The 25,887-nt window shown below is 46.1% G+C and overlaps 1 protein-coding gene across 2 annotated transcripts in view; it reads right to left on the bottom strand.

The window, feature by feature from the left end:
• Positions 1 to 25,887, bottom strand: part of LOC309885706 (voltage-dependent N-type calcium channel subunit alpha-1B-like) — a gene marked incomplete at both ends in the record, with an annotated part of 282,028 nt that overhangs the window by 82,221 nt on the left and 173,920 nt on the right. For both annotated transcript variants that reach the window (XM_082775940.1, XM_082775939.1), the window contains 5 exons: positions 4,839 to 4,945; positions 9,860 to 9,927; positions 16,113 to 16,230; positions 23,100 to 23,172; positions 24,082 to 24,213. In XM_082775940.1, coding sequence (XP_082632066.1) covers positions 4,839 to 4,945; positions 9,860 to 9,927; positions 16,113 to 16,230; positions 23,100 to 23,172; positions 24,082 to 24,213 — 498 coding nt within the window. The remainder of the gene's footprint in view (positions 1 to 4,838; positions 4,946 to 9,859; positions 9,928 to 16,112; positions 16,231 to 23,099; positions 23,173 to 24,081; positions 24,214 to 25,887) is intronic.

Here is a 25,887-nt window from a genome sequence, read left to right as displayed (position 1 = left end):
GGAAAACATGGAGTCTCTGAGATGGAAAATGCCCTAAAGAAACAAAGCAACCCCCCCTCCCTTCATCCCCAGACCTGTACAAAAGGGACAGACACCTCGGAGAAGTCACTGAAATGATGTGCCACCTCTCTTTGCTCTCAGCAGTTTTCTAAGGAGTAGTCAACTCGCTCGTGTTACCAGGCAGCATCTACCTGTAGGCACACAATTAAGATGCCAACTGCTTGGAACAACCACGTGAGGGACCAGCAGAAACCAGTCACAGCCTGGAGAGAGGAAGAGGTCTTTTGGGGTTGGAACACTGTGCTGAGAAGCATGTCAAGCTTTGAAAAATGGTAGTGGTCAGTCCCATAGACAGTGTTTAGCTCTGGTGCCCAAGTTTCATAAAGTGCCTTTGCTACTTCCTACTAAGTTTCATCCATCACATCTGGGAAATTTTTCTCCCATACAGAACTCAGCCCCTATACCTAATGTTTGAATTGTTTCCTTGGGTCTGGCTACCACTACAACACATTGCCATGTAGAATTAAAAACAAACCTAAGTAAATAAATGCTAGAAGTTCCACTCAGCATGACTTGGATGTGACTACTTAACAGGTTCCTACAAATTTAGCATTTGCATGCTGTTGTGATTGCTTTTTTAAGACTCTTCCCAAGAAAAGGTGAAGGCAGGCCACTGGAAAATACACAGGAATAAACAAATTCAGAGGCTGTTTTAGCCACCAGCTCAGAATCCCTGGAGCAGCCGTGGGGAGGACAGGACATGTGCTTTGGTGCTCATTGACTCTCCGACTGGTCTGCTGGCCCGCGCGGAGCACCCATGCTGTGTGTGTGCAGCGCAGCCCCTTTTGTACGGGACATTGGTGCAGCTCTGGCCGGAATAGAAAAGGCAGAGGAGGTATCCAAATGCAGGGAGTTCAGGCTTTGGGTTGGCAAAGAGGCAAGTTCATCTATATGATGTAAAACTATTTGCACTGGGGTCTTCGTGCTGGCCATAGAAATAAGCCCGGCAGCTCTCCCTTCCACTGGCACCTATCCAGTGGGGACCTTGAGGTGCTTTACACATTCAGCACCTCAGTTGTTGCCCCATTTCCCCCCCTGCTCCGTTCTCACCGCCAAGGAAGCTGCACCAATGGCTTGCTCTAAAGACCCGTCGGTCAGTACAGCGGCTCAGTTCGAGAGGCTGAGTGGTTTCGATGTTGTACAAAACAGAGGGTCTTAAAGACAATGCTGGGCAAACTGGACAAACCCAGAAACTCACCTCCAGAAACAACAAAGCAAGGAAAATGCTAAACAGAAAACAAAAATCACAAAAATAAGAATGAAACAATGGGCTAAAATTAAAATGCAGTAACTTATGTTAAACAAATACTCTGTTTTAAACCAAACATTGCAACAATGACAAAAACAATGTACCATCCTATTTTTTTCATCCTGAAAATCCACAAAACAAAAAAGCCCATTCAGGATAGAGTTCACCAGGTGAAGAAAAAAAAGGTCAGAAAAATCCATTCCTGCAATTCCCTTTGTTGGATCCAGGAGCAAGTCATTGAAATCCTGGGAGAGCAAAGAAGTAGGAGCAATAAAACAAGTGCACGTAGAATATTGTAATAAAGCACCCTGAGTCAGCTGCAAGATAGATACCTGGATGCTACTGTAGTAATGAATAGATTATTAAGCAGATCCCCATGAAACAGCAGCACTTCACTATCTATCAACCATCAAACACACATAGAGGTAAAGGTACCATCTCAGACCCTCCAAGCATGCTGACAGACTGAATCAGCAACCAGGTTCATAAGCCTATGAAATTATATTTTGTAACCAATGCAATAAATTGAACATTTCCCAGAGCTGAACTGTTGAGAGGCTCGAATGGCAGAGGGGAGCAGATGAATCAGTGCAGATAAACTGCAGGGTCACGAGAACGCAAACGGGGAGTGCACGCTGGTTTTGCACAGGAAAAATGCCAGGGGTGGAGAAGCAGATACAAGGCTACAGAGCATGCAATGGCCTGCAAGGAGGCGTAGAGGAGGATGCACTCTCACAGTCCTTGATATGGGACTGACAAAGGAAAGAAGCAAAACAGCAAGCACAGCACCTCACCAGTGAAACAGCAGAATGACCACTAGGACCTCTGTGGGAGGTGGACAAGCACACCAGGAACGTGAATATCACGCCTGAGGAAATGCAAGTCACGGTGTCCTCTGCTCTCAACACCTGAGAGACCTGGTTTTATTGATGAGGCAGAGAAAATGTTGATGTTCTCAGAACACTAACCCATGCTATAGATGCCTGTTGCTGTAGAAAATCCCTTTCCTATGTTTTGAAAATAAAATTGAGTCAGAAATCCAACCCAATATTCCTTAGGACAAACTGATGGGGTAGACCCACAGACAGGACTGCAGCAGGACCTTGGTAGCTCAGTCCCATTTTTTCCCTGCTCCTGCTCACCAGCTCTGCAGGCATTTGCTTTTGGCAGTGTTATTTCCATAAGCCAAGAATCCTGTTTCCAGGACCTTTTTCATTCTCAACAGTGCTGAGCCACTTGCTGTACCTCACACATATGCCCTGGTGGGATCCCATCAGCATGTTCATGCCACATCACATCAGAGCTTGATCCAACACGCCTTGCCATCAACATGGCACCTGCTCCACTGTCTGCACCACTCTGTAGCTTAAGACCATAAGAAATGAAGTAAAGGGGTACATCTGGATGTCAATCATGGGTCCCTATCATCAGCCCTACTGTGCTACATAACGGTATCTCAAGGATCAGTGCTGTAAACCCAAAATCTGTAGCTGCTAAGCCCCTTTTGGAGTTCTTACTATGGGTGAATTTCTATACTAAACATGACTGTGGCATGCACTCATTAAACATCTTTTGGATCATCAGCCAACAATCCATCCACTCATCTATCAATCTCTTGCAAAATACCTCACTTCTCCCTTGCCTTCTCCTGTAGGTCATTACTCATTTGGTCATCACCCTATTAACCTTATACTTTTTTTTTTTTTTTCCCAAAATAAAATAAAATAAAGTCCTGCACGTGTTGCGAGTGGCTATGTAAGCACCTCGCTGGCACTACAGCAGAGGGGACTGGAAGCCAGGTGACGGTGGTACATCGATGGCCTCCCATGCAGCATGCCTGATGTTGCTCTGGTTAGTAGATGTGGAAGCAACTGCACTTCTAAAAGTGTTCCCTTGTAAGCCTGATTACCTGCCTGCAGACATGGCAGGTGGGTTCTGGGTAGATACAATTTGAGGCAAAAGAAGCAGAAATCTACAGTTTTGTACTTTCAATTTTGGTCACAAAATTGGCCCTGTGACATTGAAAACCAGGTGAAAGCCTGGTGAAGAATCACGGAATAAAGGTTATTTTACGTAACTAACAATGTGGTATGAAATCTTAGCTCTGTTAAAGCACTTTGGTTTCTAAGAAATTCTCACGTGCACCATGCTTTTGATTAAAAAGAGAAGAAATAGAAGACAAATAGAAGAAAATAAGTGTTATCATCTTGTGTTATAACATAACAGTTCCAGGAAATTCAACAAAAAAACAAGAGCAAGTATCCTCATATGACTTTCCGTCAAGACTGGACATCATTGTAAGAAAAGGATTATATTTAAAGCCAACAAATAGACATGGCATAAATAGGAGATGATTATAGCAGTAATTGCAAAATAAAATGGTAAGAAGAATAAAATAGTCAAATTAACAATATTCTTTCCCTTCGTATATAATGAGCTGGCTCCATTTGGCCTATTGTCTGGGCTGAAGTGGATTAAACTTCCCCTAAAAAGGTCTCACGGGGATCTTTCTTCATTCCAGATCCTTCGGAAAAAAACTGCACAGGAAATTCATTTTTCTGTGCATCAGCTTCCCTAGACCTAGGCGGTCTCCCCTGCAAAAAGGCATTAGAAAATACCAGCAACATTCAGCAAAACACAGGACCAAATTTTTAATGTTGCTTGTCCTGACGCCAATTCCAGAAGAGTTAAATGAAACCCTAACAAGAAACCAGTAAATCCACCCAAGGAAGGCACATCTCAAACACAGGGCCATGCAGGCAGAATTCTGCTCTGACCTCAGTGACATTTGGACAAATATTTCCACCTACAAATAAAAGTTTTGCTTCAGTTTAGATCAGTGTATGTGAAAAAGTGGGCCCCAAAGGAATATTTTCTAAGGATTCTTCCAAAACAGTATCACAGAATCTGTGCATACATCTACATCCATGTACTAAGAAAAACCTGCATTTGAAAATGCAAATGTATATTTCTAGCTATGAACCAGTGACTGTTCATGTATGTGACTTTATTCATTCCTGCAGTCTTTCAGGCAACAAAGAGAGAATATTCAAGCTCTTTTTTTTTTTCTTCTTCTTTTTTTCCTTTCCTTTCTGATATTTTTGAGGATGCGTTTGCTCTTGAATCCTCTAAACAGAAATCATCAAACAGTATTTAATATAAAATATGCACACATACCTCTCAGAATTACAAATCCAAAGTGAAATGTTAACACTTCACCTGGTGAAATCTATCCTAGGACAACTTAAAAAAAAGAACCAACTTCCTAAAATATGGTTATTTACAGCAAGGCAAAAGATGAAACATTACAAAGGAAAAAAAAAAAAAAAAAAAAAAACGAAAAGTACTTCGATCCATGGTTAAGTGATCAGTGCTGAAGTATTCAGTCAACCTACAGACTGTCAACAACAGAGATGGCATAAAAAGGCTCACAGAGTACTATGGGATGGCTCCAGTTGAATAGACATATAGCGACACTGAAGAACAGAAACCACACGATTAAGGTCCCAAATAATAAAATAACGCTTACGCGGCTATGGAAATGTTAGCTGCCGACATGGGGCTGACTTCTGCTACTTCCTTGGCCTTTTGCAGGGCGAGCTTTTGGTTGGTGGCTTCCTCCATCTCCTCCTCATCCTGGTGCAGAAAATCAAGACAAATCAGAGCATGCATCACTTAATGACAATAACCACAGCTCCCCGAGACATGGGTGTTGTGTGACCATCACCGCTGTGCTGTGAGGACAGCAGATAGTCATTAAAATAAGGCAGAATTTCATAATTTCTTGCAAGGACCTCTGGGTACGGTTTTGCTGTCAGCAAAGAGATAAGAAACACAAGGTCTGCTCAAGTGCTCGGTGCATTTTTTGCTGGGAACACATCTCCCTCATGAAGCTGTCTTACCTCTTTTGGGTATCTTCTTATCCCTCAGTGGTCTGGCATAGCAGGGAGAGACCTGAGCAGAGGTGTGACATTTCTGGGGTAAAGGCAGCCCCCTTTATCTCAGACTTGCATATGTGAAAACACTCAAAAGCCTACATCCTACTGAAGTGCATGAGACAGACTCCTAAAGCCTTCGTGACTTCTTGCCAAGGTGTCTTGTCTGAAACAATAATCCCAATAAACACCAAAGGATTTGACTGGCTCTGCTCACGCTAGTTTTATCCCAAATATTTCCACTGATTTGAGTTGAATCACTGTGAACGTACAGGGTGAAAACAGAAAGGAGAAGATATTGAAGCGTAGCTGGTAGAGTCAAGTGCAGATCAGAAAGCTGGTCACGTTCATGCTTTCTGCATACCCCTCAGATCTCATATTTGGACTTTTATTGGTATTGCAAGTTCCCTCAGAGTCGAACTGTGATTTATTTTCTCCTACGTGGTGTAATTACTAGAGAAATAACACTTAAAATCAGAGTGTAACTGTAGTTTCTTTAGCAATTGGATGAGGACAAAAGACAAAACGGGATCCCACTCAATTCCAATAGTCATATGGGTTAAACTTCCTTGGAGTTTTTCTAGCCAGTCAAATTAGATAGTAAAATCGGGGCAGGAGAAATACCGACACTGATGGCAATGTCAGGACCATCGTTCAGGGTGCTGAACCACATGCCAAGACAAGAGCAGGCACAGGCTCCTCTGTCAAATGGCCCGGGTCTACATCTGCTCCTCAGAGGTAACGCTGTGAAACAGTTACATTTAAAATAGATGTCTTACTGTCTGCATTCACTAACTTCAGGAAAGGAAAGCACAGAGATTTACCCATACTGAATGCCATACGCATGATTCCTTGCTCTGACTTTGGTGTTATTTGCTTAAACTGAACTCATTTTGAAACTGTTTTCTTCTTCTCTTTAAAGAGGAAAGATAAATTATAGGAAATTTGTAAAAAAAAAAAAAAAAAAAAAAAAAAATCCGTTATCATTAAGATTTCATATTTTTAAAAATTTCCCCTTTCCAAACATTAGCAAATCTATTACAAAAAAAGAAAAACAACAAACAAACAACAACAACAAAAACTTAGTGTAGCAAATAAAGAATGAGGCCACAAAAAAGCCTTGCTGAACCATTATACAAAGTCAGCAGTCAATATTTCTCAACAGCCAATTTCCAGTAAATTTATCAGTGGTTGGGATGCTACTGTAAATCTAGGGTATCTGAGGACATAAATCTTTCAAGAAATAAATTCCCAATAAGGCATCTTTGGGGGTTTTCTTTTCACTCAGCAGGTATCTTCAAACTGTTCCTTCTCTTGAGGACTCGCCAGGGCTTTTAATTTTTCTTTCTGTGCACCTCAAGCACCGGTTGCAGATTTGAGCATCTTTTTTTAAAGTTCTAGCTTCTACTCCATTCTCCCCAGTGCATCCGAAATGCAATGAGAATATTCATTGTCATAAACGCAGCCATCCCTAACTCAGAACAAGCATGCTCTTTAGCAGATGACTGCTTAATAATATTTCTGCAGCTCCTTCCACCCAGAGATTTGCGATCCCTCTACAAATACTAATTAATTCTCTGCCTGGTACGTGCCCTGTGATGTCTCATGGGGGCAGAGGCTCATCCTGCTCTGCTTGAAGCTGGCAGGGGTGATGGTGCGCGACTGAGGCAAGTCTCTGAGCTGTGACGGTGACTTCAATGCCACCTCTGGGAGCTCCATCATCACCGTCATGGATAAAGGCACTGCCTATAAGGACAACTCCCTCTTACGTTTCCTTTCCATTTTCTAGAGCTCTAAATCTTCACTGAAACCACAGTTTATCACATGGCAAAGCCTGTCTTCAGTGCTAACCATAATTATGTGCATAGTTAACACTCACTGTTCTTCATTAAACTCCCCCAATTAAAGACCTCTCCACTGGGATGGAGGAGAAGTCCCCGTGGCTGCTATTCCTCTGATTTCTGAGGAATTCTGGTCTAATTTTACATAAAATTCACACATCCCTCCTACTACATGCTTTTATATGGCTTTCTTGGAGATCGCTGCCAGGGTGCAGAGATCAGAGAACACGCCTGGAGCTGGAAGATGTTTAGGAAAGCCAAAGGCTGCCCTGCTCACCCACCCGCAGCAGCTCTCCGTGCCAGCTTAGCCAGAATGAAGCATGCCATGTTACCGAAGGGGAGATATTGGAAGCAAATCTGGGGGCAATTTCAGATTCTACTCTGAATAAGCAGAAGAAAGATCTGCCAGTAGATGGAAATAAAGAGAGAAGGTGACCCAAGAGATTCATGATAGGTTTGAGAAATGTCTAGAAACAACACGGGGAGAGTTCAAGCAAGGGAAAGTCAGAGCCAGCACGGAAGGAGGAAGAGAAGACCTGGGGATGGAGGGGCAGAGGCTGGAGAAGATTCTTTATATAGTCAAAGCAAAGAAGGTGGTTATTATTTTTTCCCCTTAAATGAGTCATTCCAAAGTACTGGTGAGTTTTGTAACAGCCATCAGATGATCAAGCTGAAGTTAAATATAGCCACAGATCTGATGCACCCTGGTACAGGTCACAGGGCCCAGCTAAGGCTACTAAGTAAATGTTCAAATGCCACGATAAATGAAGTCCAAATACGCAACCAGAACTGGAACTGTTGGTCAAAATGTTTCAGTCCTGAAGGTTAGCTGGGAAGCTTTCTATCCTTCCAAAATAGAGGCAGTTGCAAACCACTTATGGCTTTCCCACACTACATGCAGCACGGATCTTGATTAGTTTTACAGTGTAAATGTCAGGAAAGTCTCCTGAGATCAACTGACTCCTGAGTAACTTAATTATACCTCCAGGCCATTTTTGGTTTTGCATGATCATATTTGCTTTGCCATAAATCCCTCGTTCTCCAGGTATGCTATACAATTGAATTATTTTTATCTTTTTCTTCTTTGGAAATCCCCACAGAATTTTGGGGATCATAAATAAAATTAAAGAAAAAAAAAGTTTCTCAAGAAGCTTTATGATTTTGCAGTGTTGCTGAATCCATTAATATTTAATTATATTTTGTAAACATCAACAAAGTTAGGTTACTAGCTGTTCCAGTCAGCTGCTGAAATATTCAGAAGGCAGCACTACAAAAATTAAGTAAGGAATAGGATGAGCTTTGTTATCCAAGAACTGTGCAGGACCTGATCCTCTCTCAGTACATGCCAGGGATGTCCATAAGTCTCCTGAAGGGGATAGGAAGATGCATGCCTCTGGGCCAAGCCCTGAGCTGCATTATAACAGACCAAGGAGGCAGAAGAAGGTCTCACAGACATAGGAACATTTGTTATCCATGCTTCTTGCATGGCCTGCACTGGGCATCAGCTCTCAGGAAACAAGGCTCTAGCTAAAGCTAGGAGCTGAAGCCAGTAACGTGGCAGAAAGGAGAGCTGGTAAAGACAAGCTCAGCCACAAGAGACATGGATTTCAGCTGGGAAGAGTTGGCTGCTTCCATCCTCAGCAGCTGGAGTGGGATAGGGAATGCCTTGAAATCTCTGGGTGTCCCTGGACTGCAGTGCTACATCCCATAGCCATGCACTACTGCTCCTTTCTACAGGTCTAAAAAGAGAAAGTATCCCTGCGAGCTGCTGCATAAACACACAGATAGTGATCCTCTTACCCGACAGGGAGCATACAAGCTGAAGTTTGTAAAATAGAACTGCTAAGGTGGATGCGGTGCTTTTGGAGCCAGCAAGTCTTTGACTTATGGCCATGGGAGCAGCACAGCAATGGGGTGTGCATATCCACATCCACTTGGTGAGAGCAAGCAAAAAATGTGCAAAGAAAATCTAATGCTGCCTCATAAACATGACTGAGTGTGCTACAATGAGAAATCAAAAGTGTGCAATAATATGAACACAAACTGCAGTATTTGGACTCCTTCCTACACAATATAGGGGCTATACATTTTTTTTTTTGTCTATAGGGAATGCTTCAATATAAATCCAAGCACACAGAGAAGCTACAGCAGTGTCATTTCCAGCTCTTGCCAGGACCTGGCTTCCTGCCTGTGCTTGGGCTGCTGCCTCAGATTGCTCTTGCACCTGGTGAGAAGCAGGAAGGTTTTAACATCTTGACTTAAAAGTCACTGTAGCCTCTTCAAGTTGTTTTCCACAGAGTTGTTCGGAGAATGTTAATTCTTTGATTCATCCCCAAATTCAACGAGGTAAGAAACACTAACATGAGACAGCAAAGGCAGCAGTACAACACCTGCGACTCCCCAGGCCTAAACTTCAGATGTATTACTGAGTCAGCCAACACCCATTACTTGTTCCGCCTCTGCTCCTGAAAACAGCAAAAGCTACAAAAGTCTGTGCACCTCCACACAGCAGCAACACGAGCAGTGCCTGCTGCTCACCCTGGGGTGGAAAGAAGCCAAAGAACACAAAGCAGTTCACAGAAACAAGCCTCCATATAACTAAACAAAACCAAATGAGAGTAGACCTCCAGGTCCTTAACAGGGGTCTCAGCAGCATAAACTTGTACACAGAGGTACAGCATGGAAGGAAATCCCTGCCTCAAAGTGTCTGCAATGTGTGCTGTGGATCCAGCAGCTATGGTCTAAGTTTGAAGAACCAGAAGCCTCGAACTTACCTTGGTCAGCTCTTGGGCATTTGCCAGATTGTCCACGGCGATAGCCAAGAAGACGTTCAGGAGCGTATCTGTTGGGGAGCAGCTAAGGAAAAACCTTCACATAGCAAATACAGCAAATGGTTCCTCTTCTGCTACCAGTACCCTTCTTTCCCCGTTCCAGCCATAGTATATTATGGATAAACCCCTCACACCACTGCTTTGTCCTCGTCATTCCCAACTCACCCACTTCTGCTGGGACCAGCTGAGGAGCACAGCAGGTGTCGGACACCCATCTGTGTCTTCACCAGCACACGTGTACTGCTGGGATACACTCACACCCCCCCACACAGGATTTCCCCTTCATTTTTCCCTCTTGCTTAGCAGGATGGCTGGCAGCTCCTGGACGTGGCTCATTTTAAAGACAACACAAATGCATTGGGTGTAACAAAAAAGTGAGGCTGAGGTCAGTGCTGTGCTATACACCAATGGGGGGAAACGCTCATGACTTACCACACCGGAATCGATGTGACAATTAGAGCACCACGAACATCCTCTGTCCTGAAAGCTGCAGTGTCCTGCAGAGTACAGCTACAGCTGAGCCCGTTAGCAGGATGCCCAGCGTGAGCTAATGAGCTCTGCCAGCACACAGACCCTTAGTCCAGCCACTGCACACAGCCCACCTAAACCACTGCCAGTGCCCACGCCAGCCGGGCTCTCTCTGCAGAGCACTGCATTATATCACTAAGACATCACATTTCCCCACAGTTATTAACTCACTCATTGTTTTCACTTTTCCTCTTAATGATTTCAGCTATTACTTGGCCCTTCATATATTTTATTGTTGTTGTTCCAGTTAGGTGTCTGCAAAACAGCCACAAAGCAACCATAAATCAGACACCTCTGCATGTGAAAGGAGAGCAAGCAAAGCAAAACCAAGCCAAAACCAATGCCCAAGAAACAAATGCATTTTGCTCCCATACATTGCCTGGTGACAGGACAGTCACTCACCCCAGCTATGCAAAGCTATAACTGCTGCTCGAAACGCGAGCGTACATGGCAATGAAGTTGATCTCATGTATTTACTCTCTGGAGATTCACAAAGGCTGAATAGCAGTGTGATGCCGCTGCATTGTGTTGTCCTCACCTGAGCCAAATAGGAGTCTGGGACTCCAACTGCAGGAGCTGTAGGCAGGTAACTGACCCAACACAAAATAACTGCATGTGGCCCTGCTTTGGTCTGTGAGTTGGAAACGATGCACAAAGTCATGCTGCAGGTGGGGCAGGAGCTAAATGCAAGGGCTGAGTGCTGGAGGGAGCAAGGCGAGCCGCTGCAGCAAGGACAGAGAGCTCCCAGGGTGCCAGCAGAACTGCAACTAGATTTCAGGAAACCTTCACCTCAGCACCCGCTGGTTGCCTTCCATTTCTCAGCAAGACTGCTTGGAGGAAGCACCAGAGGTTTCTCTTCAAACAGAGGAGCCAGGAGTGGTGTGAGGCTGATCTGGTTGCAGGCTGGTGGTGCTGGGTGTCTGTGCCCAGCAGGAGCGTGCCCAGCAGCCCCTGTGCCCTGGCAGCCCTGCTGCCTGCAGACCCTGCTGGCTGGGGAGCCATCACCCGACACTGGCAGGGCTTCAGGAGACTTTTCCCAGGGCAGCCGGGAACCAAAGCTGACCCAGACACCCAGCTCAAGGCTTTGCTTTCCATCGCAAGAGCAATCGCCAAACTTAATTCAGCCAAGACTTCAGAACCAGACGTTCAGGCCTCTTATTCCCATTGGGATGAGTGTCTCCAGAGCCTAAATACCCATCAGAAAACAGATCCTCTGCCTGCGACAGTGGAAGCAGGAGCTGTATTTAATCTTCTAGGATGCATCTGCATCCTGCAGGGGATGGGACACAGAATCCAGAGTTTTCTCCAGGCAAAGGCCAGGTTCTCTCCATGTCATATAAAAGAGGATAGAGGTTTTTATTGTGTGAAGGTGGTTCCCTGGGGACGTCAAGAGATTTGAAATGTGGTTCCCATCTATTGCTGCTTCCTCTGTTCAAGCAGAACAGCAAGGAGTATGGGGCAGGAGCACCTTGATCCTGCTGAGCCCAGTGAATAAAGAAGCAGAAGAAGGGAAAGATGATACTGAAATGTCCCTGTGTCCCTTCACCTTGGAAGTGAAGCCTCTATCTCTTGCTTGGGGGCAACGAATATTTCAGTAATAAAACTGTCTTGCTACCTCTGCTTCCTACACACATGTGCTGAAATTGTCTTGTGTAACGTAGTCAACTACTGGAAATATAATTACATTTTAAAAACAAACAATCACACACAACTGTTCAGGCTACTTTGACTCATCTCCAAGCAGATGCATTCTGGTGGAATTGAGTGTTTCTGCCCCCAAAGAAGGTCCCTCAGCCCTTTTTGTAGAGCTTGGGGACTCCCCGACACCAGCTGAAATCCATTTTCTGGGCCAGGCTGTTCACCCCAGCCAGACCCACAGACCAGGCCGGCCAGCTGAGCCGATGCTGGCACTGAGCATGGCTCCTCCATGCTGGAGCAAAGCACAAAAGGCAGCCAGAGACCAGGGCTGGGAAGGGTGGCTGGCTCCAGGCATTTGCTGCTTTTCATTTCAGGCTTTTCTGTACATTTTTGGATTATTTTTTTTCTCCTCCTTTTCCCCCTCAACAGATGCACCAATTTATTAATTTACCGGATGACAATGAATACAGGCATGGTGTAATTTCCTAGAAAATGAGCCAAATCCTGCTGTCACTCCAATCATACTACTTTCATTAAACCATTTAAGACAGAGAGGTCTGGCTCCACATGGGCTCTCTGCAACTGGAAATGCAATGTGAGATAATTCTGACTTTTAAAAACAGTTTCTGGATCATTTCCTTGCAATGTGCCTTGAAAATATGAACTGATTCAAAGAAGCAACTGAGCTGCAGCGAAAGCAGGGGTAGCCAGAGCTTCCCAAGCTTCTTTATGACCTGGAACAATTATAGTGCCCCAAGCAGCTCTGGGAGGGGAAAGGAGTCATTCGTGTTTAAAAAGAGAAGGTTTTAAAAGCTGACCCCAGTTCACTAAAGCTGATTCTGTAACAGGAAGATTCGATCCAGGTCTCCTAAACTCTTAAAAATGAACTCAGGACGTGCCAATGTTTAAAAACTGAAAATAAAACCACTCCCAGCAGAGGAACCACAGTGTTGTAGATGGGTCTTTGACTGATTTCAACATTAGCCAGAAAAATAAAATCTGAAAGGCCCATGTAAGAAATTCAGTCACAGTCTGAATTCCGCATGGGAAGGACTGGAGGCAAATCCACAATGGGCAAATGAAAAAGATCCAGTGCATAAAAAAAAAAAAAAAAAAAAAAAAAAAAAAGCAAATTCATATTGCCTTTAGAGGAGAGTTCTGCAAGGCAAAGAGGGGGAGCTTTCTGAAAGAGAGACTGACCATAACATTCAAGTCCCAAGTTAGAGCAACAAAGAATTTTACATTAAGCTGATCAATAATTAAGCTAATCAGCAGCCCAGCCAGTGCAGGCTGCTCTGCACAGGGTGTCCTGGTGCCTGCCAGGCTCGGGGGCTCCAAGTGGGAAGTGGAACCTGCGGCTCCCCCCGTGCCTCGCCCTGCACTGCAGCATCGCTGACATTAATGACTATTTTACTTCCCACAGAAATGCAGGACTGTTATTTTCTGGCAAACTGAACTTTATTTTCAGACCTTCCTGGTTATGTTTTGACAGTTAAGAATAACTTAAGTCCCTGGTAAGTCACACGGTTCAGCTTTCCCTCCGAGATAAATGACTGCCTGCTGCTTGCTCTCAGCATCAAAACCATAACTACTGAAAAGCAGGGGTAGCACTGACCTTACCGAAACCCTGCTTGAAACATCAGCACGAGCATTAGTGGGCTTCTTGCGGCAGCTCCTGCAGTAAACACAAGGAAAAGGTTTAACTCCTTGTCCTCTGTTGTCTCTGCTCATGGTGCTTAAAGGCAGGCAGTGCCCGTGTGAAGCAGAGGGCTTGTCCAAACCATGGAAACCTTCAACAGACAAAATCTTGGCCAGATCTCCAGGTCTCCTACAAGGTTGCAAATATCCACATAAATTAATAGATATGCTTCATGTTTAAGACCCTGATCACTGGAAGGTGGTGAAAGAAGCCTGCTAGGATCAGTTTGCCTATCTCTGTTCTTTGTGTTCACAACAGCACAGTGGCTGCACTAAATTCATCCCCCCCTGCAGGGTTCAGAGGGGATTAAAGTCTCACGCTTTACCTGTGAGGATCGGTTCCTCGATAAATGCACAAACAGTGCCCCGAGGAGTTCTCTGGCTGTGCTCGAGGCGCAGCCATGGGCAAAGAGGGAAAGGCACCAGAGATGTCCCAGGGACGGCGATGCTGGTGGCAAGCAGCATAAGGGAAAGCAACATGCCGGAGCTCTGCGGGGCAAACGTGGATTTGGGGCAAATGTGGACAAGGTTTTAGCCCAGAACTGTGCCACAGCAAGCAGAGGCAAAGACCAAACTCATGGCAGTCATGAGATGCGAGGCAGATCCTTATTCCAGCTATGTGAACTTCCCCTGCTCTCTTTCCTTTAGGGGAAACACAAGGGAGAAGCCCCTCTTTTAACTAATGGGGCAAGAAGGGAATTTATACCCTGTTCTTCAAAAACGCTGCATCTTCGCTGCTCTAAGGTTAAAAGTCTTTCTCTCTCTCTGAGCCTTGCTGTCAAGCTTGATTACAGCTTAATCTCATTTCCAAATGCCAAGCCCCGAGGACTGAGAGCTCTCCTTCCCTCCCAGCTCTCCACTGACCCAGTTTTCAGACGCCTCGTGTTTCTGGAAGGAGCACACTGAGGCTGGTGTCTGAGCGGTGCTGCCGGCCCAGCCCACGTGTCCTGGCTGCTGTTGCTCCAACAGCGCACGTTAATGGGGGAAATCCCTCAGACACCCCTGTGGGACAGGCACAGCTCTCACACTTTCTGCTCTGTCGTGGCTCCTCATGCCACCGGGGAGATTTCACGCAAAGCAAAGGGCTGGAGCCCTGTCTCCCAATCCAGAGGCTCTGATGTCCCATGTCATCTAATCTTGACCCCCTGTTGTAGAGATCTACATCTATAACAAATGCTTCTTTAGCACGGGTATGGCCCCCTGCATACCTTTCCCTTTCTTCTAAGTACCCAGCCAACATTGCCAGCCTTAGCAGGACTCCTAGGAAGAGACAAAAGCTGGAACAGTAACTGGCAGGAAGGTTCACAGTGCTGGGACACCCTACAGAGAGCTCTCCAGCAGAGCTGCAGTGCTCAGCATTATTACCCCAGAACAAACAAGGCAGCCACACTGCCTCATATACACAGCAGTTTTCAAGTTCTAAGGATGCTGTTTGCCACCACACAGCTTATCACTGCAGCCAGCAAACTTCTTGTGCCAACGAATTTATATCTTGCAACGCTACACAACATCAGCCCGTCAGCAGTCTCCATCATGAAGCAAAGAGCCACCACAAATTCTGAGCTCTGCTGGCTCTCCAATCCCACACAGCCATTAGATCCGAGAATCTCTGCTCGGTTCTGTGCAAAACACAGCCTCCCTTCCTAAATCCTTGCTCTGTGTGACTGCTACTTTTGGCAGACTCCTCGGGACTCTTCTGGAGGACACAGTCTTCCCAGTATCCTCAGCAGATTTTCAGGACAAAGCAGAACAAGACATCTTAATAGATCTCATCTGTCTGGTCTTGGAACATGACCAAATACTCCCAGAGCCCCAAATTCAGGATCTGGACTCTGGTTTAAGCATTATGTGGAGACAAGACGTGTTCAAGCACTTAGAATAGCATAGCTAGTTAAGCTGTTGTGTAGACAAAGACGCCAAGGCACTGGAGCCTGATTTACATGATAAAACAATCTCAATTATTTCTCCCACTGATCTAGTATCCATAAAGATCTTCAAGGTACAGAAATCCTGCTCTGACTCAACTTTATTGTTTTTCCCACAACATAAATTAACTCACAATAGAACTTCCTCAAACTAAACCATTAACAATAAAATGGACAAGGACTGTGCTCACATTGCCATCAGAAAAGTGATGCCAACACGGACAACTTGCCTACAACTCTTAGCCCAGGTGCTGTAAGGAGCAAAGCCATAGCAATAATCAGGTTTTTAAAAGTGCTTGTGCACACACAGAGGTGTGTGAGTGAAAGGAATAATGTAAACTAAATTAGATTTTTCTGGCACCCCTGAGAGGGTGTGTACACTAACGCAAGGCAGCAGGCAAGGATACAGTTACCAAACAACGTCAGGACGATGAAGTAAATGGAGGAGAACATCCCCGAGTGGACACCACCCTGCGACTCTATGCCGTGGTACATCACCGCGTTCCAGTCTTCCCCCGTCAGGATCTGCACAGAGAATTTTGAAAGGGAAGAAGGGGTGACACAGAGGGAAGACAGAGCAGAGACGGTCAGAGGCGCTGGGCAACTCGATGCAACCCAGGACGGGTCTCCCGAGGGGAATGTTTCCCACCCCTGCCACCAGCCTCCCTGCAGAGGCGGTAGAAGTCTCATTCCTACACATTCCCCCGCCCCCAGCAAAACTTCTGACTTCTCTCCATTTTTAAGTCCTGCAGAGATGCCAGGTTTTAGCATTGCCCAGGCACCGAAGAAAACCCTGCCTCCAAAGCCCAGTGTCCTGAGTGGGATCTCCCCCAGCTTCAACTCCTTTCATTTGCTTCATGCAGGAAGGGTTTGCTCAGTCATCACCCCAACACACACACTTTATATACACTTTTTGGTGACCCACATAACAGGACAAGCACCTGCAGACCCCTTCCACTACTCGCCAGCCCCCCAGGGCTGCAGACAGCCTTGCTGCAGCTGAGCCTGGCTCCAAATGCCAGACCCCGGGCAGCACAGCCACCACGAGGCTTGCCCGGGCTTTGCACCGCCACAGTTCTTCTCCGGGCTTCCTGCTTCCCAAGGCCACAAGGAAGCAAGTTACCCAAACAACCACAAATCTCAAAAAAAAATAAAAATAAATAAAAAAAAAAATAACAAGGAGATGCAATACCCAAATGTGTGAGAGTGAGGACAGGAGAGGGTAGCTTCAAGGGGACTCTGCTCCTCCCGCGTCCTTGTGCACGAGCACAAGCGCAGCCCAGCCTGCAGAGCTGTCCGGGCTGCAGGCTGCGATGCTGACCTGGGGCTTATTAGCAAACACATGAATAATAGAAAAGCTAACCTTAATAAGTGGAAACACCTAAGTCTAAAATAAGCCTTGTCACTCTAGATGCTAATTTTGCACCAGTCTGAACTGCCTGCCATTGCTGTTCTTCACCAACGACTGTAACACAGCAACATTTTCAGCAGACCAACCCTTCATCTGCCCACTGGGACAAGTCTAACAATAGCTACTTTCAGTACATTAAAAATGCCCACTGGAATTCAGAGCTCAAATGCCCAAATAGGAAGCTGTCTCTTTAGCAGAAGTAGTATGGAAAAAAGAAAACCACCAACACCACCAATGTACTGATCAATCCCAAGTGCACACAGTACTCTAGAAATAATTGCAAATTCCAGACTAACCATCAGCTGCTGATAGAGAGAAAATTTCTTGCTGCAGAGTTGGTGCTGATGACAGCATTAAAGCAAGAGCAAGGAGAGACACAAGGCTACACAGTGCATATGCAACCTTGTTTCCTAAATGCAGAGTCTGGGCTCAAATAATTCAGTGCAAGCCCAGAGCATCCCACGCCACTCGAGTTATGCTGGGTTTACACCAGAGACCATGAACCAGGCCACTGGGCTTTCAGCTCTGGCACTCGACTACACAAAACTGTGTCCACAAACTTCTGCTCACCTCATTTCTGTGAATTCACAACTGTTCCTGCTTTCTAGAAATAATCATACAGTGATTTCTGTTCACACAGACATTCACAGAAAAGGAACTGGTGGGAGCCCTTCTGTGCCCTGCATAGGACCAGGGGTCACAGGTGTCACAAGTTACAGGCTACACACAAACCCAGCAGGACTTGGGTTTCAAAACCCCAACCATATTATTTTGAAAGTGGAACAACATCTTAAAGAAAAAATCTGTGTTTGCTTTATGGACCTGTTTCAGAGAGATAACTGGTCTAAACTCACCAGACTGCCTGTGCAGAGCTGAGGTTGCTCTGAGGCCCCAGTGAGAAGATGGGGACACAGACCCAGTGTCCTTCCCAAAATTTACACCATTCCCCTCCAGCTGGGGCAATTATTTAGGCAATTAGGTAGCAGCCCTCAAGGAGCAGAGTACCTGAAGTTAATAAAGGTCTTTCTGGTCTATAAAGTCTGTGTTTACAGATGCCATTAGAACTGCTTCCTTCTGGAGAAGGGACAGCAGTGCAGATGGCAAGCAATATGGACTTTGGTATACAGGGAAGTCCAAAGATTTTGGATTTTCCCAAGTCCCAAACTGCTTTTGGCTGTCCCTAGCAAACACTTTGTCCACTGCAGCACAGCATTTAGCAGTAAGGCTTGGCTGAGGGACTATTGGATGATGGAATAAAAACCACTTTCAAGATCTGCTGTAAAAATCTTAATGGACTAACGAGCACACAAGGGTGGAAGATACTCAGCTGCTGGGGATCAGCACAGCACCATTTCAAAAGGCTGTCCTGAAGGGGAGATACTTTCCTGAAGGACCTGAATAAATGCCAGATCACTTAACTCAGCATCATATCTCACAGTGGGGTCAGCAGGGACAGCTGGGGCACCAAACCCTGCTCTTCCCAGACCTTGGCAAGGGCTGAGGTCCGGTCGCATCCTGCCACCGCGACTCCTCACCTCCCCCAGCAGCCACCAGGGCTCTGCTTCTCTTCCTTGCAGCCAGCAGCGTGCAGTTATTTAAGCAGCAGCTCTCCAGGAGCAGAGCGTGTATGGTTAATAGAGGTCTTTCCGCTTTATAGAGTCTCCGTGTTTATGGATGTTGTAAACACTCGCAGCTCAATGACTGCTGCAACAGGGAGACGTAGCTATCACAGAATCACAGAATTTTCTAGGTTGGAAGAGACCTCAAGGTCATCGAGTCCAACCTCCAACCTAACGCTAACAGCCCTCCACTAAACCATATCCCTAAGCTCTACATCTAAACGTCTTTTGAAGACTTCCAAGGATGGTGACTCCACCACTTCCCTGGGCAGCCTGTTCCAGTGCCTCACAACCCTTTCAGTGAAGAAGTTCTTCCTAACATCTAGCCTAAAACTCCCTGGCTCAACTTAAACCCATTCCCCCTCGTCCTGTCACCAGGCACGTGGGAGAACAGGCCAACCCCCACCTCACTACAGCCTCCCTTGAGGTACCTAAAAAGAGCGATAAGGTCGCCCCTGAGCCTCCTCTTCTCCAGGCTGAACAAGCCCAGCTCCCTCAGCCGCTCCTCGTAGGACTTGTTCTCCAGGCCCCTCACCAGCTTCGTCGCCCTTCTCTGCACCCGCTCAAGCACCTCGATGTCCTTCTTGTAGCGAGGGGCCCAAAACTGAACACAGTACTCGAGGTGCGGCCTCACCAGAGCTGAGTACAGGGGGACAATCACCTCCCTAGCCCTGCTGGTCACGCTGTTCCTAATACAAGCCAGGATGCCGTTGGCCTTCTTGGCCACCTGAGCACACTGCTGGCTCATATTCAGCCGACTGTCCACCATCACTCCCAGGTCCTTCTCTGCCTGGCAGCTTTCCAACCATTCCTCTCCCAGCCTGTAGCTCTGCTTGGGGTTATTGCGCCCCAGGTGCAGGACCCGGCACTTGGCCTTGTTGAACTTCATGCAGTTGACCTCAGCCCATCGGTCCAGCCTATCCAGATCCTCCTGCAGAGCTTTCCTACCCTCAAGCAGATCGACACACGCACCTAACTTGGTGTCATCTGCGAACTTACTGAGGGTGCACTCGATGCCCTCGTCCAGATCATCGATGAAGATATTAAAGAGGACCGGCCCCAGCACCGAGCCCTGGGGGACGCCACTAGTGACTGGCCTCCAACTGGACTTGGCTCCATTCACCACGACTCTTTGGGCCCGGCTATCCAGCCAGTTTCTAACCCAACGAAGCGTGCGCCAGTCCAAGCCAAGAGCAGCCAGTTTCTTGAGGAGAATGCTGTGGGAGACGGTGTCAAAAGCCTTGCTGAAGTCAAGGTAGACCACATCCACAGCCTTTCCCTCATCCACCCAGCGCGTCACTCTGTCATAGAAGGAGATCAGGTTCGTCAGGCATGACCTGCCTTTCATAAAGCCATGCTGACTGGGCCTGATCGCCTGCTTCCCCTTCAAGTGCTGCATGATGACTCTCAGGAGGATCTGCTCCATGAGCTTTCCTGGCACTGAGGTCAAACTGACAGGCCTGTAGTTTCCTGGGTCTGCCCTCCGGCCCTTCTTGTAGATGGGCGTCACGTTTGCTAGCCGCCAGTCGATTGGGACCTCCCCCGATAGCCAGGACTGTTGATAAATGATGGACAGTGGCTTGGCCAGCTCCTCTGCCGGTTCCCTCAGTACCCTTGGGTGGATCCCATCCGGCCCCATCGACTTGTGCACATCTAAGTGCCATAGCAGGTCACCAACCAGTTCTTCATGGATAATGAGGGCCACATCCTGCTCCCCATCCCCTTCCACCAGCTCAGGGTACTGGGTATCCAGAGAACATCCGGTATTGCCGCTAAAGACTGAGGCAAAGAAGGCATTGAGCACCTCCGCCTTTTCCTCATCTCTTGTAACTAAGTTTCCCCCCGCATCCAGTAAAGGATGGAGATTCTCCTTAGTCCTCCTTTTTGTGTTGATGTATTTATAGAAACGTTTTTTGTTATCTTTAACGGCAGTAGCCAGATTGAGCTCCAGACGAGCTTTGGCCTTCCTAATTTTGTCCCTGCACAGCCTCGCTACTTCTTTAAAGTCCTCCTTAGTGGCCTGCCCACTTTTCCAAAGCTTATAAACCCTCTTTTTCCTCCTAAGATCAAGCCACAATTCTATTTATTTTTCATGCCTGTATATATGAATATATATACAGTTTGTATTTTGTATACACACAGTTGGGCATTCAGCTCATAATATCTTACTCGGGGGCCAAGAGCTGGAGAAAAATGTGTGATGCTCTTAAAGGGAGTTTAGGGATAGCAGGACTTGGTTGCACCAAATACCGAGTTCAGCGAGCTGCCAGGCGGACACAGCATGTCCTGGGAATCCCGTAACAGAGGACTGTGACCCAGCTGGGTCTGCTGAGACAGACAGGGTTAAGGCAGGCTGCGGGACCTGCTGCTGTGGTTTGGTTTTACTGGATGCTGGCGGCACCAGCACTGATTTGGAAGCAGTCAGCTGGGGCTGAGCCCCTGACAAACTGCACGCATGGGGAGCCATTTCCCCAGACACCACCTCCAGCTGCTCCCCAGGTGCCCCCAGCCCACCATCTCTCTTCTCTATCTCACCCCAGATTACAGCAGAGGGGTTGGTGCCCCGGACCCCCATCCCAGCTATTCTTCCCTATTCCCAATTAACGAAGAGATCACCACTGCCTCCAGCTGGGTGACTGCATGTCCCATGCGGCACAAATGCAGACGCCAGCATATTGATACTTGGACTTGATGATCCTGAAGGTCTTTCCCAACCTAATTCTGTGATTCCATGTTCAAACTCATGCAGACCTGAGCTAGGGAAAGAAACCAGGACGGGAGCAGGCTGTGCCTTAGGGAGATCTTCCAAATCCATCTTAAAGCCTCAGCAATGGGATGGGAGATGGACACGCTGTATCTGGCCTTATTATATTTATTCACTGGATGCTGCTGCTCTGCTCATTAGAGCAGCAACCAAATGAGTCTGCTGCCTGGCTGAGGTTAGAGGAGGGTCCAAAGCCTCTACTGAAGAAATGTTAATGTGATACTTGCAATTCGAGGGGGGGGGGGGGATGCACCAGGAGTAGAGGTTATTAAAATATCTCTGTGAGACTGATGAGAGTTAAGCAAGCGCTGAAAGTTTTGCTGGTTTTAATTCATAGCTCTGATGTTCTTCACAAATGACATAAAGCCAGCAGTATTCTCCTTCATCCCACAGCCACTACGTTACGGGGGCATTCATCTTGGGAACAGAAAGGAAAATATCTCTGCTAAGATTCTCAAGAGACAGCTATAGTCCCAAACCAAAATAGCAATGAAATCTCCAGATGCTCATATCCGGAACCTGACTCGGGCTCCATTCCGGCTCTGTGGCAATACCTTTACATTTCTTTAAGCCCCTTTTTTTGATGAGCACTAGAATACTATGCAAATATTAATCTACCGTGATTTGCAATATCCTGCAAGGTAAGTACTGCAGAAACTGTTTCACATCTGGAGAACAACAATACCCACATGAAGCTGCTTATGCAGAGGTCATGGGACACATTTTCTTTTAGATTTTTTCTTTTTTAATCCAAAAACTGTCATCCACCCAATCTTTTTTTGAGCATGAAATACATACTCCTGGATCCATACTCCTTACTGAGCTGGGTCAGAACAATTTATGTAGGACAACATTCAAAAAGCCAGAGGATGCTCCATGGACTGGTTACCTGCACATTGAGCAGGGTTGTGCACCCCCAGCCCTCTGCTGAAACACCTGAAGTGAATGCTTAAAAATGGCATGTAGGCAAGTGCTGCAAAATGAGGCTTTAAATCTGCGCATTGCATCTCCCAGAGCTGCTACTTCTTCCTGCCATCACACGAACTTGCCCAAGGCTGATGCCTCTTTATGTGCTCCCCCATTGATTGTAATTCTTATCCAGCATTATCTTATCTTGAGCTATTACAGTGCAAAATGCTACATTATTTCCTTACTGCCTGGAGCTAGCTCAGGCATCTCTCCTCATTAAATCACGGCAACTGCAGGAGAAAGTGGAACAGGTCAGCCCCACACTGGCTGGCTGATTTACGGCAGGATGATTTACACAGCCCGCCACATGCAGTGCTGCCACTGCAGCGTGCAGCCCTGGGGGCATGGGCCTCAGGAAGGAGAAGGCATGGACACACACCATCCTTGAGCATGGAAAGACCTATTTTAGCGAGATTTCTTACCTAGCAAAAACTCTTCTGTTCTAGTTTCCCTTAATTCCATAGCACTGATCTTTAGTGGCGCATTGACTGCTCAGCGTAGCCAAGATACATAAGAAGGAAGGACTTCTCCTTCCCTAAGTTCTGTGGACACCTCTCTGCTCACCATAATTTGGAAGAGATGCCCAAGAATTTCTTTTCTAATGCTGACCCAGGACAAGGGATGGCCTTACCTGGAATACTGTGAGGATGGCAGCTGGGAAGGTATCAAAATTTGTGGTTGGCGTTTCATCTTGAAAATTGAATCTAGAGAAAGTAATAAATAATAATAATAAAAAAAAAGGCAGTAAGGGACGAGCAACTCTCCTGCAGTCCCGTAATACCCTGTAACCTTAGACAGCAGCACTTGCTCCACCTGGAAACAACATCCCAATGAGTACAGCAGGGAACACAGCATCACTGAGGATGTGGCTAACAGGAACATTAGCAGAAATTAAATTTAGATCCTTGAGAAAATTTTGATGCTTTGAAATTAATTGTGTCCATAGTTCAAATGAACAACCAAAAAGCTCAAACAATTTGCAGAACAAGCCATTTCAATAAGTTTTTGCCCACAAGTGTAAAAGTCAAAATTGAAATTACCCACTTATTGGGACAGTTTTATTTTAAAATTTTAAAGATAAAATAGGAGATGATTGAAAAAAAAAATGTTATTTCATTCTAAAATTTTATTTTTGAGTTTAAATGGTAATATTGTAATACTTCTTGTTACAAAATTCATTACAACGGGCATTTCTTAGTGGAAAAAATCAGATTCAACAAAACTGTTTTCAAGCAGAACAATATACCTATTGAAAAGAAAATCCTGCCACTCTGGCTATCAAGGAAACAATTTGCTTTTCCCCTCAGCAGAAAAAGCGCTGCCTCTCTCAGTCCTATCTGAGAGATCTGGCTGAACCAGGCGATCATAGAACAGCATAGGAGCCTTGATGAAACCGAGAATTATGATAACTAGAAGGAATTCAGCTCTAGGAAACGTATCAGAATGAAAACCATCTTCTGTAAACCAGGGACCACTTCTCAGCAGCCCAGACAGAGATTGACATCTGTACCCTCGATTGCAAATTTTCAAGCCCTGCAGCCCCTTTACCCATGTGTATGCCAGGTGATTGCTCTCAGAGTACCCCTGAAAGGACAATGGTTAATTAGACTTACTGTCCTCCAAAGAGCTGCATCCCCAGCAGAGCAAACACCACGATGAAGAGGAACAGCAGAAAGAGCAAACTGATGATGGACTTCATGGAGTTCAGCAAGGAGACCACGAGATTCCTCAGGGAATTCCAGTATCTATGATGGAGATCAAGAGAGAACATTAATGGGAGAAGAGGCTCTTTAGTTTAGAAAGTAATAAGATCTGTTCTTTTATTATTTAAAAAAAAAAAAAAAAAGAGAGAAAAGAACAACAACAAAAAAAAAAACAACAGGAGGAATGGCTGGGATTATTGGCATCTTTATTCTCCTCTCTGACATATATGACTGAAAAGCACAGCTCAGTGACAGAATCTCCTGTAGCATTCCAAGGGCCAAGATGGTCACCCTGGTGCATGTGTACCAGTGCAGAGAAGTTCACTGCAGTGAAAGGGCTCAGTTTAATTTCTCAGCAGCCCCTTTCCTGTTGTAGATTTCAACCTTTCTGCGTAAGCTCCCCCATGTTTTTCATCCCACATTGCAGTCAGCAGGAGTGTGAAAAAATGGGATGTGTCGATATCAATGAGAGGCTGAACCTGGGGACAGTGAATCCTTGGCTTCACGAGGCATAAAGCAAGAATAACCATCATCCCTGCCAGGAAATGTCCCCTTCCAACTTATCAAATGCCCTGAGTATTCACAAGCAGGCTTAAAACCTCACACGCTTAGACACTTCTGTAGATGTTTAACACACACTCATGCACAGCAGATGCCTTCTGTGTGGGGCAGTTCAGCTGTGCAGTTGAAGCATCCAGGACCAAGCAGCCACCTCTGAGGATGGAAACAAATCCAGGACATTAACTCCGACATGACAAGAGGGAATGGCTCAGCCTGCATCACAGCCAACACAACCACACCACATCCAGCCATCTGCTGCAGCCCCTTTTTGCTTCTATCCCCCAATGTGCCCAGAGGTTGCTCCAGGCACACGCATGGGCAGGCACGCTGTGTGATGGGGAGGGTGCCCAGGAACTGCCCCTTTTCTTGCCCTATTTGCCTTATTTCTATTAGGAAAACTAATGACTCAGAAAATGCAGAACTAGCCATCAAGCAAAGGAGCTCTTCGACAACCTCCTTTTGGACAGTCAGGCACATGGAACAACAGGGCAACACATGCAATATCCTGTGTTAAAGGTTTTGAGACCAGAAATTTTTAAGGCAGGAATTAAAAAAATAAAATGAAAACCACCACTAATTTTCCTCTTCTTCCTCTCTCCCGTGCAGCTGGGAGGACTGAACCAACCCAGGCTGAGGATGGCAGAGGCAGGTCCATGCCAGGAGGAGCAGGATCACACACTCCTGGTGCACCCATTCCAAGATTTGTGTCCATAACACAGTGACAACAGGTTTCAGGGGGAAATTTTTGTCTCCTGGGGGAATATCTTTGATTTTAAGAGATGCAACCACACCTCTCCTTGGAGAAGGTGGATGGTTTTGTTTGTCACAAAGACTTTCCCCTGCTCGTCACAGTGACTTCAGGCAAAATCTGCCAGCAGCACCAGGCTGGCACCTCGCAGCTAACCCAGCTGGACGCTGAATTCCTGGAGAGGCCTCGGCTTGTCTTGGAAGAGCTCAGCACCAACTCCTGCCTGATTACGGAGCACAGGATATAACAAGGGGCTGCATCTCTGCAGCTGCCAGTCCCCATTTGGTTCAGACATGACTAAGAGGAAAATATGTGAAACACCTTCCCTTGTCTTCCTCTCTGAATTTTTCTCTCTTAGGCTGTGTTGACTCTTTGGGCATCCTGCTGTCACCTTTGGGACTGCTGTA

The sequence above is a fragment of the Aythya marila genome (assembly GCF_965140915.1).
Source record: "Aythya marila genome assembly, chromosome: 19".
NCBI classification, from domain to species: Eukaryota; Metazoa; Chordata; class Aves; order Anseriformes; family Anatidae; genus Aythya; species Aythya marila.
Note: the sequence above shows the minus strand (reverse complement) of the source record. Positions and strands in the feature narration are given on the sequence as shown.